The sequence below is a fragment of the Panthera tigris genome, chromosome B2 (genome assembly GCF_018350195.1).
Source record: "Panthera tigris isolate Pti1 chromosome B2, P.tigris_Pti1_mat1.1, whole genome shotgun sequence".
NCBI lineage: Eukaryota > Metazoa > Chordata > Mammalia > Carnivora > Felidae > Panthera > Panthera tigris.
The window spans coordinates 95846842-95868689 of NC_056664.1; the positions used below are offsets into that span (position 1 = coordinate 95846842).

Sequence of the window (21848 nt, forward strand, 5' to 3'; positions counted from 1 at the left end):
CGCCCCGCCCGGCCCGCTCTCGCCGCGGCGGCGCTGACGGAAGGGGCGGGGCAAGGCAGGGCGGGGCCTGGAGGCCCCGTCCGCAAGGCCACGGGGAGGGATCGACGGGGGGGAGGAGCTGCCCTGACTTGCAGGTAACTGCGCCCCTGTCGGGCGTGCTGTGCCCCCGCCTGGCGCCCACTCTGTTGCTTCCTGGCGCGCACTCGTGAAGTAGGGGCGCGGCGAACGCCTCTGCCCAGCCTGCGCTCCTGCCAGGACTCCGCGTGAGTCTGCCGCGTCCTGCCTGCCCCGGCCCGGCCAGCCTCAGGACGCCCGGTGGACCCAGGGGTTGCGGGGTCGTGGGCACTCGGCGCGCCGAGGCACGCCGCCTTTGGGCCCGGCCGCTACTGCTGGCTTCAAACGCAGACCCGGAGCTCGAGGACGCAGGTGTCCAGTTTCCTTTGACCTTGAGGACCCGGGAAGGTGCGCAGTCCGCGGGGGTGGGGAGTATGCCAGGGAACCCGACCCCGTTTCGGTGCTCAGTCTGAGGTCTCCAGGAGAAGGGAGGATTTGCAGTTGCAGTAGACCGCAAAGCAGTTAGGACAGGTTCTTAATGGAGTAGTGAACAGGCTCAGAACGTGGAGCGATTCCCAGTGTCCCGCAGGTCAAGGGTAACGTTGCCTCTCCCAGACGTTGATTTCGTACTGCCTTCGACTAATTCACGTATCTTATATCTCTCCTGAAGATCTCACCACAAACCTCCCGGATGCCTGCCGTTTTCATCCTCGCAACTCACGTCCACGTGATTAGCAATAATAATAATAATCTTTTGAAATGTACTTCTATCGGGTCACTTCCCTGCTTAAGATCTTTCTATGGTTCACATGCTCTCTGGGTCAATTCCAAACTTCTATGGGCAGGGTCTTTCGAAATCTAGCCTTTTGCACTTCAATCGAGCCCCAACTTTGTGGGATCTTTTCTGGGTTCATTCTGATGCTCCAATTCTCCTGATCTACTTTCGTTTCACGGTGGCTAATTAAGCACACCCACCATGTGCCAGGCACTCTTCTGAGGCCCTTAGGATTCAGCAGAGGTAAACAAATTCAGGTGAAGATTTCTACCCTGGTAGAGTTTATATTCTATTAGGGGAAACAGTCCAAAAAAAGGAAAAAAGAGAAAGAAACACCCAGTAAATTATGTATGATATGATAGGTGATAAGTGCTATAGAGGAGAAAAGTAGAGCGGAGTAAGGGATGATTGGGAGGGCAAAAAGCTTATTAAATAGAATTGGAATGAGTAGACAGGATTGAGGTGACATTTGAGTTAAGAGTTGAAGAGAGGTGCCTGGGTGTCTCAATCAGTTAAGCATCCTATTTCAGCTCAGGTCATGAACTCACCGTCCATGGGTTCGAGCCCCACATCAGGCTCTGTGCCAGAGCTTGGAGCCTACTTCGGATTCTTGTCTGCCTCTCTCTGCCCCTCCCGCACTCATGTTCTGCCTGTCTTCCTTTCTCAAAAATGAATAAACGTTAAAAAAAAAAAAAGAAGTTTAAGAAAATAAGTTACTTATGCAGGTGTGTGGGGTAAGAGTTCTGGGTGCAGCTGGGACAGAGACCTTAACCAGAAATGTCCCTGTTGTATGTGAGGAGCATCAGGAAGGTCAGTGTGGCTGGAGCTGAGAGAGCAAAGGTAAGAGTGGCAAGAGATGAGGTCAGAGAGGGAACGGAGGGACGAGATCACATGGAGCCTGTTAGCTACAGTAGGGACCTTCCTCTTCTCCATGCTTTTGTAGGAGTGATAAAGTATAAATTATTTTTGGAAGAATGACTGGTCTGTGGAAAATAGACTCTACTGGAGCCTTTGTAGTATCCCTGGTGATGAAGCAGTGGAAGTGGTGAGAGGTGATGGGATACGGACCGTGTTTTGAAGATACAGCCAACATAATAACCTCTTGGCATATTGGGTATGGGTATGAGGGAGAATCAAGAATTACCGGAAGCTTTTGTTCTCAGCACCTACAAGGGTGGAGTTATCATGTACTGACATGGGGAAGGCTACAGGTGAAACAGATTTGGGGTTGGAGACGTGTCAGGAGTTTGTTTTGGGACCAGTATAGCTTGAGATACCTGTTACACACCCAAAGTAACAGGGATGTCAAATAAGCGTTTGGATATTGTGTCAATATCCCAAGACCACCCCTAGGTTCACTGATTCACTAGGAAGATTCAACAGGACTTGGCTCTGGGTCAGGGCTAGGGTTTATCACAGCAGAAAGATACAAAGCACAGTAGCAAAGGGAGAAGATGCACGGGACAAAATCTGGAGGAAACCAGGTGCAGTCCTTTAAGAGTCCTCTCCCAGTGGACTCAATAGGACAGGCTTAAATCCCCAGCAACAAACTGTGACATGTGAAATACTATCTATCAGGGAAGCTCGTTAGGGACTTTGCCCAGGGTGTTTATAGGCTTTTGTCATATAGGCACTCTCTGCCTAGCATGTACCAAAATTCAAGACTCCCAGAAGGAAAGCAGGTGTTCATCATAAGAAATTGTACAAACAGTTTACAGCGGTGAGCTACTCCTGTCAGTTCTGAGAGTGGTGAGAGTCCTGAAATCCCAAGTTTCCAGATGCCAGCTGGGGGCCCACCTTGTAAGCAGGCCTTTCTAAGGATAGCGGTCTCAGGCCTGCTATATTAAATCTTTTCTGCACAGATATACATGTCTGGAATTTGGGAGAAAGATCTGGAATGGGGATGTAGACTGGGGAGTAGTTGGCATATAGACGGCATTTAAAACCATGGAAATGTTTGGTGTCTTGATACGCATTTGTCAAAACTGATGAATCACGTAGAAGAGATGCAGGCCAAAGATTGAGCCCAGGGGCCCACCAGCGTTAAGATGTCTGGGAGAAGGGAGGACAGCAGGGACGGTACACCAGGAGGAGTACCAAGAGCAAGGTGTCCCGGAAGCCAAGTGAAGAAGAAGGGAGTGATCACTGGTTTCAGATGTGCTGAGAGGTCAGACAAGAGGAGGACTCATAAATGACCTTTTGGAGTTAGAAAATGAGAGGCGTTGAGGAGAGCATAGACAACACTTTTGACTTTTGTTATAAAGATGAACAAAAGTTGTAGCTGGGAGTTAGTGGCATTAAGAGAAGGTTGGTTGGCTTTTTAGTGAGAGAAGTAACAGCATGCTGATGAGAATGGTCCATTAGAAAGCGAAAAATTATGGTTGTAACTTGCTGTTCCCCCCAAGTTCTGTTTCAGGCCACCTTTGCAGTTAGAACTCTTCACAGGCGTCCCTGCTCCAGGCATTAGCCTATATAGGGTCCCGCCTCCTTTGGACCTTAGCTTTCACTTAAGTTCTCTGACAGCCAATTTGCCCACATTCCCCTTGAATAGCAGTTCCTTGAGGGCAAGGGCTGTGTTTTATCCCCTATCCCCAAGCCTAGCCTAGCTGGCTACCTAGCATATACAGGCAAATGAGTGAGTGTAGGGTGGATGTGATAATGGGTAGGATGCTCCTTTCATTTCTAGAAAATGAGTCTGCAAGTATTCACTGGTGTTTGTGTGTGCCAAGCTAATGGGGATGGGAGTGAGGAATGAGACACAATTCTTGCCCTGTCACTACCCATAGAGCTTAGAAGATAATAACAGTACAAAGACACATAGCATTGGTGCAACATGAATTTGGAAAAGGGAAGGGGAGGGTGGAGAGGGAGAGTGGCTCTTGTGTGGAGCCTGGAAGAGGGGGGAAGCCATGCTAAAAGGACATTTTTTTTTCCCATTAGTAGAATCCTTTCTCCAAGTGAAATACAAGGAACCTCAGTATTTTCCAGCACTGCTGCTCTGGTCGAAGAGGGGTTGGGGCCTGGTTAGCACTCTGCTCCATTACTCCTCCTCTGACCAGTGATCAGCTCTGTGATAGAACTTGGGTTCTCAGGCTCTACCCCGTGGCCCTGGGTGTCCATTGCTACAAATGGTCATCATCTCCAGCAAAAATTAGGTTAATGTGTTTTCTCAATTTTATGTTCATAATTTGTTTAATCTTTTTTTTAAATGTTTTTTAAATGTTTATTTTTGAGAGAGAGCAGGGAAGGGGCAGAGAGAGAGGGAGACACAGAATCCGAAGCAGGCTCCAGGCTCTGAGGCTGTCAGCACAGAGCCTGACATGGGACTCAAACTCACGAACCACGAGATCATGACCTGAGCCTAAGTCAGATGCTTAAACCATTGAGCCACCCAAGGGCCCCCGTAGTTTGTTTTTTTTTTTAAGTAGGCTCCGCGCTTAGCATGAAGCCTAACACAGGGCTTAAACTTAGAATCCTGAGATTAAGAGCTGAGCTGAGATCAAGAATCAGATGCTTAACTGACTGAGCCACCTAGGCGCCCCTTATGTTCATAAATTTTATCTAAACTTCCAGCATTTACTGACATTTGCATGCTAGAGAATAAGCAGATCACAAAGAGGGAGTAGTAGCTAATAAACACGAAGGTAATACTTGGCTTGACATTTTGGTTATGTTTATTGTATTTCCATGTGAGTACAATCTTAAAATTCTTGTTTTGTGCTAGTAAAAGTTTCCTAGTGTAGGTAAATGAGATCTATTTGTGATATATACAAAGAGCAATATCCTATCCAAGCATTCCTCACAAGACACAACAGTGTGATATAAAGGTGGGGCTTCAGCAGGGAAATGTGGGAGTCCAGGGACTGACAGACAGGACTTCCCTCCCCGAGGATGTCTCCTCTTAGGATTTCCTCTTCCTCTTCTTCCTCCTCCTCCTCCTCCTCCTCCTCCTCCTCCTCCTCCTCCTCCTCCTCCTCCTCTTCTTCTTCTTCTTCTTCTTCTTCTTCTTCTTCTTCTTCATTTTTAAGTAATCTGTACACCAAACGTGGGGCTCGAACTCAACCATGAGATCAAGTCACACTCTTCACCACCCAAGTCAGCCAGGCACCCCTTAGGATTTCTCCTAAGTCGGGGTGACAGTTCCTGCCACTCCTCTGCTCCTGAAACTATTCATTCTCTCTAGTATTGCAGTTGGTGAAAGTTGGTTTTTGTTCAAGAGAAAACGAGACAATAAATGTCATGGCGTAGCAGAAAGAACAGTGGACTTAGAGTCAGAAGACAGGCACTTCAGCATGGAGCCTTGACTTAGCCAGGGAGCCTGGGTTTGAATCCACTGAGTATTTGTCTGACCCTGTAACTGAGATGGGCTTGTTGGAAGGAATAAATGAGTTAATAGAGGAGCGCCTGACCCATAGTAAACAGTGAGTGTCAAGACTTGTCATTGGAATCCTGACTGGATTGTTTACTAGCTGTATGACTTAGTGGGTTGTTAAATTGTTCCGAGTCTCATTTGTACTCATATGTAAAATGAGGACTCTGCACAAAGTTATCCCTGAGAGGGTGCCCTTTCCATTTCTGCAAACCCTATGGCTCTGGGGCTATTGTTAATTGAGGGGAACAGGCAGGTGGGTTCTCAGCTTCCAGGCATACATATGGCCTTTGGCATTATACCTAATAGCAAAAAACACTTTGCTAAAGTCACTTAGATCAGCGTTTTCAATTTTTTTTTTAACGTTTATTTATTTATTTCAAGAGAAGCGTGAGCAGGTGAGGGGCAGAGAGAGGAGGAGAGAGAATCCCAGACAAGCTCCTCACTATCAACTTGGAGCCTGACAAGGGGCTCAAATTCACAAACTATGAGTTCATGACCTGATGCTTAATTGAGCCACCCAGGCACCCCAAACTTTTTCTTAAGTTTGTATTGGGGCACCTGGGTGGCTCAGTTGGTTGGGCATTCGACTTTGGCTCAGGTCATGATCTCATGGCTCATGAGTTTGAGCCCCACGTCAGGCTCTGTGCTGACAGCTCAGAGCCTATATCCTGCTTTGGGTTCTGTGTCTCCCTCTCTCTTTGCCCCTCCCTCCCTCCCTCTCTCACGCACGCGCTCTCTCTTTCTCAAAAATAAACATTAAAAAACAGTTAAAGTTTTTATTTTTTTTATTTTGAGAGAGAGAGCCAGGGCGGGGCAGAGAGAGAATCCCAAGCAGGCTCCTTACTGCCAGCACGGAGCCCAATGCAGGGCTCAAACCCACAAACCTTGAGATCATGACCTGAGCTGAAATGAAGAGTCAGACACTTAACCGACTGAGCCACCCAGGTGCCCCTGACTTTTTTTTATTATTATTATCTACAGTAAATACATTTTACATGATGACCCAGTGTGTGTGTGTATATTCTTATATATGTATGTGTAATTGTAATGGAAGTTGCATAAAGCAGTATTTACTATGTGATGCGCTGTAATATTTTCTGTACTCTTCAGTGTTCTTAAAAAGTAAAAATTAGGGGCGCCTGGGTGGCTCAGTCGGTTAAGCGTCCAATTTCGGTTCAGGTCATGATCTCACAGTCCGTGAGTTCGAGCCCCGTGTCGGGCTCTGTGCTGACAGCTCAGAGCCTGGAGCTGCTTCGGATTCTGTGTCTCCCTCTCTCTCTCTCTGACCCTCCCCGTTCATGCTCTGTCTTTCTCTGTCTCAAAAATAAATAAACGTTAAAAAAAAATTAAAAAAAAAAAAGTAAAAATTAATAATGGCTCATGGCTCACAGTTTGAAAAATACCTAAAGATAGGCAGATTATCATCATTAATGCCAATCTTCATCTTCTGTATTACAAGAGCATCTTATTAACTGATCTGGTCTAGGCCCAACAGTTAGTGGTGATTTCAGCCAGGGCTGTTAGGCCTATAACTTGGACATCACCTGGATAAATTCTAACAAGTCTACAACTTAGGCCCAACATAGAATTTCTGAGGCTGATAGAGAGCTCTGGCTACTTAAGGTTAACCTTCCTGTGTGTTTTTGGTGGGTGGGAAGGTATGAAAGGCTCTGCATATGAGAGAATTACTTTTCTTAACATTTTACACTGTAAGGAATATATGTTAAAATGTTAACAGTGATTGTCATAGAGTGGATTCGGGTGGTTTGAATTTTCTTAATATTTTTTTCAAATTTTCTGCCATGAAAATATGTTTCATATATAATCATTGAAATCTTTCTCAAATTATGGTATAAGAGTAGCAATTACTACCTTAAAAAATATCTTTACTTGGAAAAATAAAAAGTCCACCATTAGGTAACTTAAAATTTTTTTAAGATTTTATTTTTAGGGCGCCTGGGTGGCTCAGTCGGTTAAGCATCCGACTTCGGCTCAGGTCATGATCTCACGGTCCGTGAGTTCGAGCCCCGCGTCAGGCTCTGTGCTGACAGCTCAGAGCCTGGAGCCTGCTTCAGATTCTGTGTCTCCCTTTCTCTCTGACCCTCCCCCGTTCATGCTCTGTCTCTCTCTGTCTGAAAAATAAATAAACGTTAAAAAAAATTTTTTTTTTTTAAAGATTTTATTTTTAAATAATCTCTATACCCAACGTGGGGCTCGAACACACAACTGGAGATCAAGAGTCAAATGCTCCACTGACTGAGCTAGCCAGGCACCCCTTAATTTTTTATTGTAGCAATCCATGAAATACAAAGTTTAGGAACTACTGAAATATACTATTTTCTTTCTTTATCCCTGCTTCTAGAAAACTTAAGGCTTTTTCTATGCATCGTTATTATTGATTCTCTACTAAATTAGATAAAATGTGTATAAAAATGATTTTTCTCAATGTTTCTCTTTAAGGTGCTTCAAATAGTTTCCATTCAGTATTTTAGAGTATTCTGTGGATTTTTATAGCATTTAAAAATTATTTTAGGGGCACGTGGGGGTGGCTTGGTCAGCTAAGTTTCCGACTCTTGATTTCTGGTCAGGTCATGATCTCACGGTTCATGAGTTCGAGCCCCGCATCAGGCTCTGAGTTGATAATGCTGAGGCTGGTTGGGATTCTCTCTCTCTCTCTCTCTCTCTCTCTCTCTCTCTGCGCCCCTCCCCTTTACGTGTGCAGATGTGCTCTCTCAAAAAAAAAAAAAAGCTTAAAAAAAATTATTTCAAATTCTAGTTGTGTTGAAAAACAACCCTTAATTTATGCCTGCTTTACTTCTCAGTTAAGACTCAGATTGGGGTCCCAAGAACAGTGAGATACAGACTTGAGCTTGTGTTGTCTGCCTCATTCATGCCAACAAAAATAAGGCCCAAAATGTTAACAAATACAACTTGGAAGTAGCTAGCTATGTGGTTTTGAGTGGGTTTACAGGTAATTGCTGTTGTCAGTTTTGTGATGAATGGAAAGTAGGAAGGAAAAATCCTTCAAACCATCATCAAAGAAATCTGTCTGAAAGTATAGCGTTGGCACCATGGAAAGTCATTCTCAGACTTAAGGTATGGGAATATTGACCATATGGCAGCCCTTCTCAAATCACTAAATCATGGTCTCTAAAACCATCTTGATGTACTTGGGAAGGTTTGTTACCATCATAATGAGATGGTTTCTGCTGTCTTTGGGGTAATACAGGAATTGACTACTCTCTGGCATGTCAGCACCTCGGTGCCTCAGGAAACAATTACCTACTTTGTGGGTCTCTAGGCCCCTTCCTTCTCTGCTAGCTAATGCCTCTGTTAAACGGTAGGAGGAAGATGTAAAAGGAGGTAAAATGCAGATCTGTCCAATTTGCTCATCCCTACCTCTGATTTGGTAGGGTTGGAGGTTGAAACAAAGCTGAGATTCACTCTGGGTTTTGTGAAGTCATGACCTGGTGTCTTTCCTTAGCAAAGTCATTATTGTAGAGATGTAACGTATGCCAATAAATACTTTTTCTCTCCGTGAGACCTTTTCTTTTTCTTAATATTAACTTGGTGGATACAAGTTTTTTAATGTTTTATTTTTATTTTAGAGACAGAGACAGAGTGTGAGCAGGGGAGAGACAGAGAGAGAGGGAGACACAGAACTCGAAATAGGCTCCAGGCGCTGTGCTGTCAGCTCAGAGCCTGATGTGGGACTCGAGCTCATGAACTTCCTGAGCCAAAGTCGGAAGCTTAACTGACTGAGCCACCAGGCACCATGAGATCTTTTCTTTTTTTAATATCATTAAGAACTATTGTTAATATTTTTCAGTAGCAATAAGTATCCAAGTTAATTTGGGGGATGGAGAAGAGAAGCAGTGTTTTCACACACAGTATCTAGTTTCACCCTCACGAGCACCCTGTGAGGTAAGCACAGCTAGAAGACTCACCACGGTGCAGTGCGTGGCCCTCACTACGTGCAGACCAATATGGTCTTTTGTAGGGGAGCCTAAGGATAGTGCTAGATATTAAGTGTTCATGGTATGTATGGTTTGTGTTGTAAGAATGCCAGGACGCTGCACTCATGAAATAAAACTGAATTATCATCTGTTTCAGGTTCTATGTGCCATGGCTATGACCAGTGTCAGATTGCCTGCCAGCGTTTTGAGAAAGCCAGATGCCTGGATTGGACTCTGGGGAGCACTACAAGGGACACCTTCGTACAAACTCTGTGCTTCCTGGAATCGATACTTATATTTTTCTAGTACCAAGTTAAACACATCAAATTGTAAAACATTTTTCCATAACGTTTTCTCACGGAGACTCCCCAGGCTTTTCATATCCCCAGAATATATTTTCCCATTTTCCATAAGACTCAAAAGTAATACAGGCTCTAAAAAATCCACTGAAAAGACTCTGCAGAAAGCCGCAGCTGAAGAGGACTCTGATGAGGAGAGCCACGGCGAGATGAGTGAGCGGGAGGAGGAGCTGGAGGACGACCCTAGTGTGGTCAGAGACTATAAAGACCTGGAGAAAGCAGTGCAGTCTTTTCGGTACGATGTTATCCTAAAGACAGGCCTAGATGTTGGAAGAAAGTAAGTACGATGCGCGTTTTATTACAAAATCCTTTGTCTTTTTGTTATGTTAATGCACCGTTTCCAGCCACTCAGCCCATATCATGGTGAGGAGGAACCACAGTTAGGAAAGGACCTTCTAGGAACCTGTTCGGTTACTTCATTCTACAGGTGAGAAAACTGATTTCCAGAGGAGTCAAGTGACTGCCTGCACATCCCAGGTGCCACCTCTCCCTGATCTAAGACACAGTTGACTCTAAGGTGAACCACTGATTACTTCTTGAGGAGGGAAGTAATGACTATGTTAGGTGTGTATCGTAAGAAGAAGCCGTACATGGGTTTCACAAATGCCACAGTGTGAGAAGGTCCCTTTTAGAAGCAACAGAAGCAGGAGAATGTGGTGGTTAAGAATGCAGGCTCCGCAGCTAGACTCCTGGGGTTTCAGTCCTGGTTTGCTGTGTGACCTTGGGCAAGTTACTTAAATTCTCTAAGTGTCAGTTTTCTCATCTGTATAATGTAAAATAACACCTTAGAAGCTGGTTGCTAGGATTAAATGAGTATCTCTCTCCTCCATCTAAAGCATTTTAACAGTGCCTAACACATGGTAGGTACTCAATATATGTTAGCTATTATGAAGAAAGTACTGTGTGTGTTCACATATAGTGCCCAGAGATATTAAGTGTAACTTTCACGATTTCTCTAGTATTCTTGTTCTCTCTGCTAGACTAATTCTATAATAGTGACCCTCATTGTTCATTCATTCCTTTAGCACTCATTGTGTGCATACTGCATACAAGGTAAGAATCACGGTATGGATAATATATTCAGAAAGGTCTCCATGTGTAATTTATACCTGTATGACCTAATTTAATGGCATGGTTTAATTTTTTAATCCATGAAGTTTAAGGACTTACAAGGGTGACCAATCCCATAGGGACCCTTGTCGGGATTTACTGAGTATTCTCTAAAATCTGGCAAACTTGTAAGGGATCCTCTCTCTCTTCCCCAGAGTAGTAGCTGGTGCTGTTATCATGAAGCAGAAACCCACCCAGATATAACTCCCCTGGAGTCAGAGCAGCAAGAGAAAATGGCACTGATTTTTGTCGGCACCGGCTCCTGGTCCGGTTGCCCTGGTGATTAAGACAGACTGCAGCTGCTGGATTGGAATTTCCCCAACCTCAGCTCGGACTAGCAGAGGATTTTTTAATAGCCCCAACATTCGTGTCGTGCCTGGTTTGTCTCGCAGAGCCCTTTGGTGGTCGTGAATCACAGGTGCTCCTGCTTTGCAGAAGTCCGGTGAGGTAGTGCCCGGCCCTCGCAGAGCCCCGTCAGAGTTTTGATTACCTGCCGATGATTCGAGCATATCTGTGCTGATGTGCGAGCATACGTGGGCGTCTATTCAGGAGAACCCCTTGATCTCGCTGTCGTGTGTACATACGGGAGCAGTTGACTTTCATTTTCCCAGCACCCAGAACGGAGACTTTTGTGAAGAGGCTGGTGACTATCAGAATAAAACATTAATGGCAGATGTTTTTCTCAGACCTCTATAATTGTTTTGAATATATTTCTATTTCAAAGCATTTGGTTTTTTTTGTTGTTTTTGTGTGTGTGTTTTTTTTAAAGCAAAGTGGAAGATGCGTTCTACAAAGGCGAACTCAGGCTGAATGGGGAAAAATTATGGAAGAAAAGCAGAACGGTGAGATATTATGACAGCCAGATATTTTTGTCTGTTGCTCTGCCAGTACTCAGTGCCTCCCTAGTTTCCCCTCAGGCTCCTTACTTGGGGTTTCAGCGTCTCCTGTGTGTGTCTGTGTTACCCTCTCTGCGATTCCCTGTGGGCCTGATCAGGCTAGTGAGACTCACCAGCCAACTTCACACAAACTACCTGCTCTTTTGCAGCCCAAGTGACTTCAAGATGAATCTTTCCCTTCGTCTTTAAAATTTTAAGACACACCACTATCAGAATTGGCAAGAATCCATTAGTTAAACTTCCAAGTCATTAGTCCCATAAAATCGTTATAGGCTAAAAAGAACAGTTGGTCCATGTAGAGGTAACTCTGGACTACGGGACTTCTGCAGATGTGGAATTTTGTTCATTTCGGCAGTTACCCGCCAGCACTTGCTGGGTGCCCTGCTCTGTGTGCACAGCGGCTGTCAAAACCGAGACTCCCAGTTTTCTGACAGCCCCACATCAATACTATTGTTCAGAGTCTAGAGTGCTAACCATTATACTATGGAACTTCAATACTATTGTTATGTGAAAGAAGTCAGTTACAAGAAAATGTATTTCCAGTATCCAGTGTTGTTACAATATACTGTGAAAGTTACATATTTTTGTAAAAAGTTACATTTTACATATATCTGGAATTAAAATATCAATATTACTAGTATTTATCTCTGGGGCATTATGGGTTATATTTTCTTCATTCTTTTTATTTTCTGAATTTTTTACAAGTATATATCACTTTCCTAATTGGGAAAATAATACGATAGTTAAAGTCAACAAAACACAATCAAAAAGTGTATGACAGAAACCCTTAAAAAGTTTGGAAGACACTGACATATGAGGCATTGGCAGACATAATCTAACTCTTAGTATCTAGGGAACTAATGTTCCAGGGAAGGTACACACACTTTTGTAGGTTACTATTAGGCTTGTTTCATGTTTCAGAACCCCCCTGGGGCTGGGGGACCTGAGCTACATCCTTTTGCCCTGCGACAAGGGAGGGTGTGAGCTGTTGGCCATGGACCTGGGTGAGCACCGAGGCTTTCTTCAGAGACCTTGTTCCCTGGGATCATACAGGTTCTTGCGGCTGAATGGACAGTGCCTGTCTCAGCTGCCAGGTCACAAGGTCCTCGATCTCTGATGGCACCTGACCCGGCAGGTTCGGCATGTCAGTCATTGCTCTGTGAGCTTCAGGAAATCAGGCACTCCAGACATGCATCTGGAGATTAGGCTCTTGTCCCATAATTGCTTTTTCCTGGTTGTAGCCCTGCCCCCTCCCCTCGGCCACAGCGTTCCTAAGACCTGTTCTTGGTGCACCGCGCCTCTGTACCAGGGCCTCATTTACAAATGCCCCAAGTCTATTTTTCTCCCCCTGCTTTGAGATAGTATTAACTACAGTCTAATGGCTGCTTCTTCATTCTGCCTTGGGTGTTCTGTTTTCTCGGCTGCTTTCCAGATTTCTCCTGAGGGTCAGCAGAGGGAAGGGGCCAGTGTTAGCACTCGGGCTGCCTTGTTACTAGGAGGCCTGTAGCCATAGTAACTGCAGCTAAGGGAAGATTTGAAATGTAGATATTTGGAACAGCCCGTAATCCCATCCGCTTTTGCTTTATGTCTGGTGTGCTGTCTCCCACATTAGAAAGGACTGGCCGTTGCAGAGAATAAAGGACACCTCCCTTACCATGACCTGCTGCATGGGGCTGTGCCTGGCTGCTGGCCTTGAAGGGTCAGGCAGTTTTCTGATGCTGCATCTATAAAGCTGGCTGCCTGTAGCTGAGCAAACCTTTTCTGTTAGCTGCAAACCAGGTGGGGCCCAGAGTACTGGAGGTGCTGCTGGGTCCCTGTTGACTTAAACAAAGGGTGTTTAGAGCCGGACTATGGTGATTGAAGCCTTCCTAAACTCATTCTCTCCCTGAGAAATATTCCTTCCCTTTTCTCTGCCTTAGAAGTAAGCTACCAAAGGGATCTGCTGCTCAGCCACACACGAGCCTGCTCTTTTAAGGGACAGACATTATGCACAGTATATCTGTGAAGGGGTACACAATAAGGGTTGTCTTTTTCTCTGTGTATCCTTTTATACTTTGTATATTTTGTGTCACGTGCATATGTTACTAAAAAGTGAATTTTAATGAAATAAAGTTATGCTGAAAAATGTAAAGCAGAGTTCTCAAGCCTTGTATTTCTGGACGTTGATTTTAAATGTCCATATAGTTGGGCCAAATGGTCTTCTTTTTTTTTTAATATTTTAATTTTTTTTTTTATTTTGAGAGCACATGCGAGCAGGGGAGGGGCAGAGAGAGGGAGAGACAGAATCCAGAGCAGGCTCCACACTGCCAGCACAGAGCCCGACATGGGGTTTGATCCCACAAACTGCAAGATCCTGACCTGAGTGGAAATCAAGAGTCGGACGCCCAACCGACTGAGCCACCCAAGCGCCCCAATGGTTATTTATTATTTATTTTTAAGTTTTTTAGATTTATTTTGAGATAGAGCACAAGCAGATAAGAGGCACAGAGAAAGACAGAATCCCAAGCAGGCTCCATGCCGTCAGCACAGAGTCCAATGCAGGGCTCGAACCCACAAACTGTGAGATCATGACCTGAGCAGAGATCAAGAATCTGATGCTTAACCGACTGAGCCACCCAGGTGCCCCAATGGTCATTTATTTTCAATTAAACGCATAAGAACTACAGGAGGACAGATCCCTTAGATGATGCCTATGTCAGCCCAACCTTCAAGCCCAGGGGAGAAGCAGTCTTCATGCCTACTTGTGGTGTGAGCCCTTCTGCTTCCTAGCCCAGAGAGGAGAATGTTAAGGTTTATCATCAGCTCCTGTGTGAGTTCCCATCTAGCTGCTCTAAGCTGTCTGGGTTGACCAGTATGGCATTGTGGCTAACAGGTGTGTGTTCCCATGTTTTGGACTGAATATTGGGCCCTTGAATGGGTGGGAGAACAAACATGAGCTTGCCCTGGTGAGGTACACATGTTTGCTGCCTCAGAGAGCATTAACTGAAAATAAAGTAAAAGTGGCACATACTTCTTAAATAGAAAACCTCCAGTCAGCTTTTAAACAGCCATGTGTTCTCCAGCTCACCTGGCTCTAAATAAATGAATGGCCGTGCGTACCCACTTAGAGTCCATGGCCCACACATGGAGTTGCTTCCCGCCTCCTTGGAAGCAGTGGTGAGAGGTCGGAGATGGCCCCAGTCATCCCTGGCTTATGTTACAGTAGAAGCAGCATCTGGCACCTGGGTCACTTTAGCTCCTTCCTGAGTCACTGGGCAGATCCTCTGGAATCCTGGGCTGCCAGGACCAGGTATCCACCATAGGCTGTCCCCAGCAACACTGATAGGACTGCCCTAGGACATGGCCCTGAAGTACTCAACCCAAGGCTCCCATCTGGGCAAGAATGGGTCTGACCTCAGCCTTTTTAACCTACTGAGTCTGCATCCAACCCTACCCTCTTTTCTGTGGCATTCTGTCTTGGTGAATTGAGTCCTATCTTCTTGATGATGTGGCATCACTAGGGCTAATCAGTGTTAGGCCTTTTCTTTACCATTTCTCTAAGCGATACGCTGACTGTTCCACAGTGACTAATTTTCAACAAACTGCCCCGTCCCCAATTATGTAGCTCATCTGGGTTGAAATCAGTGAAAAGTTACACTGGAAATGGTTGTCTCAGTGCTGGTAGTAATTACTATGCACATATTCTCTAAGATTGTGCCCCACTCTCTTTGTTTCTTGTCATTGTTACCAAAACAAATGCCTCCGTGTGTCTCCTTCAATCATCTAGTAGAGGTATTTGAGCCACACCACCCGGGCTGCCCGTAGGAAGCCATCCAAGTCTGAAGGAAGGACGTGGACAGGATCGGGCACGTGTGTCTGGGGCATCCTGTGAGTGAGGCCCTTTCACCTGGAGGCACTAGGGATGAGGGACAGCCTCAGAGGAATCACTGCCTTTCCTCACCTGCCCCTCTAGGGAGTGGTCACCTGGTGAAACTCAAACCAAGGATGTTTGTGGGGTGCCTGGTTGGGGGAGCTTTCGACTCGATCCCAGGGTCATGAGTTCAAGCCACACATTGGGTGTAGAGACTACTAAAAAAAGAAAAAATAAAAGGACATTTGCATTGGCCTATGTTTCCCAAAATGCAGTAAAGGCTGAGTTTTCTTTTAATTTTCAGGTGAAAGTGGGAGATACATTGGATCTTCTAATTGGAGAGGATAAAGAAGCAGAAACAGAGACAGTGATGAGGGTTCTCCTGAAAAAAGTGTTGGGAGAGAAAACTGAAAGCGAGAAGTACAGAGTGGTGTTACGCCGGTGGAAAAAGTTAAAGTTGCCTAAAAAGAGTATGTCTAAATAAATGAATTGCTTTCTATCAATAAAGCTACTTTCGAGTGATGGGGGAAAGGGCCAGCTTAAAAAGAGGGCATTTTTATTAAAGTTCTCTTGCCCTTAGTGGAAACTGCTGAGCTGTTTTGTGGAAATTGGGATCCATAGCTTGGAGACACTTCCCATGGCCTGGATTCCTCTCCAGGGCTTGATTTGTGCTCATTTTGACCTCGTTTTAGCCCCATGAGCATGAATGAGATGTGTGCTGAATGAATTAAGCCCAGAGAGGGTTTTAATGACTAGCCTGCTGTTCCCACATTAAATACGTCGGGAGTCCATGTAAAATAAACGGGCCTTGTTGTTTGTGCTTTCATTTCCATTTTATCCCTTTTGGCCAGCTTCCCTGGGTGCAGGCTTCTTAAGGCAAAATCAAGTAATGTCAAGGTCACCCTTCATATCCTCGAGGGAGAACACTGGGGGACCCCCTTTCACCACCAGCCCTTCTGAATTACCAACATGTGAGCTTTAATTCCCTTCAGAGGTTTGCCTTCAGAAGTATGGATAAGTTGTTCTAACTCATTCTAAAGGGGCTAGTTAGGGCCCATCTAAAATTAATTGTTTAGGTCAGGGGCAGCCAGAGGCCTTTTTATGGCACTCAGGAATGGTTTTTACATTTTTAAAGCACTGTTAAAAGAAAAGAAGGAAGGAATATATCACAGAGACCTTATGTAGCCCACGAAACGTAAAGTATTTACTATCTGACCTTTGACAGAAGAATATGTGATGACCCTTCCCCCCTGCCCCAGTAAGCTGAGGGTTTGATTTTCAGATGAAAGTTGTTTTTAGTAGTAGGTTTCAGCTGAAACAGATTTTACCAATGAAGAGAACAAAGAATCAGAGAATCTAGTTCTCAAGAAGGTGTCATAAAAGGGGCCAAGCCTTAAAAAAAAAATACAGTATTAGAAGGGACACAGGGGCACCTTGGTGGCTCAGTTGGTTGAGTGTCCGACTCTTGATTTCAGCTCAGGTCGTGATCCCAGGGTCATGAGTGGAGCCTGCTTAAGATCCTCTCCCTCTGCCCCCCTCTCTAAAATAAACATTTTTAAAATGTTTAAAAACTACAAGGGACACATACGTAATACACATGATCTAAGAAAAGGGCATCTGCAGAAATACTAGTTTGTAGTCTTCCAGGAATGGTTTCCTGGCACCAGAAGGTCAGCTCACTTAGAGACTTTATTAGACTGTGTCATGTAAAAGAGACTGGCTGTGTCTGGGTCTTTTTATTTGCCCTCCAGGAATTCTTAGGAATTCAGGTTAACTGACAGTGAAGAGAAACCTCTGTGGCCCAAAACAGTGGGATGTTTGGGCCCATGAGTCTGGAAGTCTTTACCACCTTGGATTTCTGAAGACTCAGGAAAATCGATTTTTATTTGAAAGCTCAAGTAAGCTCTCAGGAAGAAATATTACATACTGTCCAGTGTAATAGGGAATTTTTCTATCTTACCACTTGTTAACTGGACTTTGCTGACTTATTAGTAAAAACATGTTCGATTTCAACATGAGTTAGTTATGAATTGTAATTTAAGAGATAAATGTCCATAGTTTTTCCCATTTCCTTTACCTCTCTCTGTCCCTGTCTCCCTCTCCCTCTCTTCTCCAGACTTCTCTTGGGAAAGTTCTAGATATAGAAAGCCTAATTAGTATGGTGCAAGGCGGCATGATCTTGTGATGTGTCAGGGGTCCTGGTTTTTAGGCTCAGCCTTATCATCAGCAAGTTGGGTTACCTTGGTCATAGGTTGACCTTAGTCTCTCAGAGCTTCAGCTTCCTCATTGGTCAAATAAGGATCAGGATACTAACTGCCTTACCTTGTCCTGTGTTCGAATGAGGGAGAAAGTCAAGATGCGTTGTATGAGGTAAGAGGAGTTGCTACACAGTGGGAAGAGCCACTCACTAGCGAGGCTTTTAGAAGCCCTGTGGGTAATCACCATCTCACCCAGCTGCTTGCAGTGTTTGGTTCACTCCAGACGTCTCTGTTTTAAAAAATCAAACTAAGAAAAAAAAGAAAAAAAAAACCCTGATGGGAGAATGTTGGTTTGGTGACAACACGTGGCAAAAACTGATCTCTCGCAGCTGTCTGCAGTACAAGGGACTTCAAACATATCTATGAAATCGCAGAAACAAAAGCAGTTCGTAAAGATTTGTAGAACTCTTGCAAGTTCACTCCATACTTGACCCCAAATGACGGTTGCTTTATAGTGCTACCCTGGAGAGGCCTCCTCAGTGAAAATTAAAGAAAATTTGAAAAGACTATGATGAAAGGATTAAAGATGTATATGTTTCCACTGCAATGGTTCTCGACCAGGGTATTTCACACACACACACCCTCCCCCCGGGGACATTTGGTACTGTCTAGAGACGTTGGGGAGGGGGCAATAAGGGCATCGAGTGGATAGAGACCAGTGATGCCTCTAAACCCCTACAGTGTAGGACACCCTCACAACAGAGTTGTCTGACCCCAACTGTCGGGAGAGATGAGCTCAAGATACCTGCTCTCATAGGATGACAAGGAAGAATTTTTTTTTTTTTTTAAGTTGTGACTATTTTGGTGGAGGCTGATCTAGCGCTTATACCAGTAATGATGGTTAATTCTTTCAAAGAAATGGCACTCCTTTAGGAAATATGATGGTAATTGCATCTCTCTGCCAGACAGCATTTACGGTCTTTCCCGGAAAATTACATAGATGGCCAGGCAATCGTTTCATTATCTTTTTAGCATTTTGGAGAGAAAAGTAGACATTTGGGGGATACTCCTTCCTTAAGTCACAGTTTATTTGGTCAATGATAATTGAGATGGGAACATAACTAGCGTTTTCTAAGAAGCTAAAAAGGGAGCAGATGTCGGGTGGTGGTGATGTTCCGTGAACCATCTAAAGGATGCAGGGTACAGGCAAGTAGATTCACACTCTACTGAAGTTCTGCCTTATCTTGCTCCTATGTATTTGAGCTTTCAAAAAGTTACTGTCGGGTTCTCAGCTTACTGACACTCTCAAGGGAGTAGTGAAGGAAATTGAACACTGCACGGAGCAGACGCAGTGAGCACAGTATGCATCTCCAAAACCTCGGCAGGTCCCACAGCAAGCCGGCAAGCAGCCACGGCAGTGTACTCACCTTGGAGATCAGCAGTCACCCCAAAACAGAATTGATGTTTCCCTTGGAGAGTCATTCGTTAAACATTTACCAGCACCTCAGGGGGTGGGCAGGGGCACAGGCCCGGAAGTTTTTCCATTGGGAAATGCCCTAGCACCGGTACCCACCCCCCAAGCTATTCTTTCACATTTCTTTTTGCTCCTCTCTCGTTCTAGTTTATTTCCCTGTCCTCCTCTCATACTTTAGCCAAACACGCTGATGTGTTTAATGTGTATCATTTTGTTTGCATGCTTTCTTGTAAAATGTGCTGTTCTTTTCATTTTGTATCTTTTTCTACTCCGTGGTTTTGAAGCTCCATCCATGGCGCATCAATCTGTGGCTTCTCACTGCCGCGTGATACCAAAGCGCATCCACCACATTTTGCCTGCCCCTTCTCCCAGACTCTCCCCACCTCCCCTCACCGCAAATAACAGTGCTGCTTACTCGCCAGAACAGCTGAGCAAGGCTGCCTCCCACCAGCAACACGTGAAAGTGCCTGCAGACGTAGCCTCATCCAGCCCCGGCATGATCCAGCTTTCTAACTTTTGCCCGACTAATGTAGGAGTAAAGAGTTATTTTTAACACGCATTCCTAAGTTCTCTTTTCCTGCACAGGAAAGCCCCCCCCCCCCCAAGCCTGCTGCTTCTGCCTTTGGTAGCTGCTGCTGCCTCATCTGAGGGCTCTGAAATTGGATGCAGCTGAGACTGCCGCTTTCCTGTTCCTCCCAAAGACCTGCTTGTTTGCCTAAGTTCATTATTTAACAGACCAGGTATATCAAAAGCAGACTGGTCAAAGTGTGATTTTTGCATGGTCTTGACATGGATCACTCACGATGCACTTCTTGATTCTTGATGTGTAGAGATGGCAATTCTTCCCAATGGGCTTTCTATCCTGGGACTTTATTCTTAAAGCTGGTGAGACCTTCCCCAAGGCAGGTAAGTGAAGCCCCAAGAACTGCAGTCAGGGTAGAACAGCAAGTGTCTAAAATGGGCAATTTCTGTTGAGAGGCCTGGACTGGTAACGCCCACTTCCAGAGCCCCACTCAGAGGGGTTACTACCAGATACTTCCTTCCCCGTGCCATGTGTAGAATTTTCTTTAGGATTGTAGGGGAGATCCCTTAACCCTTGATTCTGAGACAGATACACAAAAGGTGAGGCTAAAACGAAGTCAGCTCTGCGTTCAAGCAACACAAGCAGTATGAACCCGAAAAGAAGGCACCCATATACCGAAGTGTATGCCCCATCATGCCTGAACTGTGTCTGTGCTGAGACTTCTGCTTGTCCAAACCCAGGAGGAGACTTCAGTTGAACACCTTGTGTCAGCAAATAACGGGGACTGAACACCAGGAAGACCAAGGCCGTCCGGTCCTGCAGCCAGCATTCACAGCATCTTAGCAATGTTTCAGTCTGTGAGAAGCAGGAGAGTCAGGAAACTGGGCCTGCAGGTGCCTCGGGCCAGACTCCAGCCTTGTTCCATCTGCATTGGCCTCAGCTGTCTACACCGAGCCAGGGAGCCAAGCTTCCCAGTCTGCTTATACCCACCGTGCATCTTGAAAGTCTGTTTCAGGCAAGAGATGTTAGGTTTTGTGTTTACTATCAGAGCCTTCTCTCTCCAAGGCCTCTTAGCTACCAACAAGTGAGTTTGGGACTTGTCAGTCATGGAACAGTGCCTAGGAGATAACAGACATTACAAATATTTTTGCAGAAGGAATGAACTTCCTTTAGAAGCAGACATGGTTCTTACCGCATCCCTTGTTCTGTTTCCTGCATTGACAGGTTTCCTGAGTCAAACACGCACTCAGGCAGATCCAGAAACTGTGGACAGTCAGCAAAACCCCGAATTCAATGGTAGGAGACCCCTAGGCAGAAAGATGGGGAAATTTACTGCACTCAGCCACACTAGCGGCAGTGCAGAAATTAGGAACACAGACTTTGGAGTCAGACTGGTCATCACTGGCACCCCCCAGCTCTGCCAACTTTATGACCTTGACCTCTGGAAGCATCCCATCTGTAAAATGGGGCATGGAAATATCTACCCCACAGGGTTTCTGTGAGGACTGAATGACATGTCAAATCCTTAGCATGTTCCTCACCTATTACAGGGCTCAGAAAAATGGGAGCTCTTACAAAAACATCAACTCCGTGTAATTTAATAAGCCCACTGTCACTTTTGACTACAGTCATCACACTGTAGGAGCTTCTGGAAGGACCGGGCTGTGGCATTAATGTCTCAACATCTGTCAAGGATACAGTTCACCATGAGGACTACAAACTGTATTTAGAACAAATCAATTCTTACTCCTTAAAATCAATGAACAGGCTTCCTCCTGCAAAAGTGCTCTGGCAAAAGCCATCACATTTGGCCACTGCCCCTAAGCCTTGATGTATTTGTGAACCTGCTTCTTCCCACTGACCTAAAAGCTAAGATTTAGTTTATCGCTAGTTAAGAAGCAGTTTTATTGCAACAGGAAACCACTTACTTCAGCTCAGATCTATTTCTAATGATCAGGAAAGTGCTAAGCCTTCAGTTTCCTTGATATTCACAGCATGTTTTGTGAGGTCACTAGCGCAGTTCTGGGTGTGCCGTGGACCAGCAGGACAAGCATCACCTGGGAACTTAGAAATGCAAATGCTTGGGTGCCATCCAGACCTGCTGCGGCAGAATCCCTGGGGATGGAGTCCACTGATCTGGTTTGACATGCCCTCTGGTGGTTCTGACCCTACCCAATGCTGATAGAATATTACCCAGATCCCTTACCAGTGCGTCCAACCCCTAGCCGCTGAGGGCCAGCTAACCGCTCACGGCAGCCCTTCTGGAGCGGGCCCTTGGCCA

General features: G+C 45.2%; 1 protein-coding gene across 2 annotated transcripts; it reads left to right on the forward strand.

Moving 5' to 3' along the window:
• Window positions 1-45: 45 nt before the first annotated feature.
• Window positions 46-15879, forward strand: MTRES1 (mitochondrial transcription rescue factor 1). Of its 2 annotated transcripts, none has more exons than XM_042986905.1 (4): window positions 46-134; window positions 9315-9793; window positions 11396-11468; window positions 15677-15879. In XM_042986905.1, the coding sequence occupies exons 2-4, from the start codon at window positions 9327-9329 to the stop codon at window positions 15854-15856; spliced, it is 720 nt and encodes a 239-aa protein (XP_042842839.1). In that variant the 5' UTR covers window positions 46-134; window positions 9315-9326; the 3' UTR covers window positions 15857-15879. The 2 variants fall into 2 exon arrangements, with proteins under 2 accessions (XP_042842839.1, XP_007078817.1); XM_007078755.3 differs by having other exon boundaries at window positions 58-462.
• The last annotated feature ends 5969 nt before the right edge of the window (window positions 15880-21848 follow it).

What these genes read in the sequence shown, in the direction of transcription:
- MTRES1 (XM_042986905.1), top strand. Translation starts at nt 9,327, where the DNA reads ATGGCTATGACCAGTGTCAGATTGCCTGCCAGCGTTTTGAGAAAGCCA. An exon ending in GGCCTAGATGTTGGAAGAAA is followed by an intron (nt 9,794 to 11,395) that starts GTAAGTACGATG and finishes TTTTTTTTAAAG; the next exon opens with CAAAGTGGAAGATGCGTTCT. An exon ending in TATGGAAGAAAAGCAGAACG is followed by an intron (nt 11,469 to 15,676) that starts GTGAGATATTAT and finishes TTTAATTTTCAG; the next exon opens with GTGAAAGTGGGAGATACATT.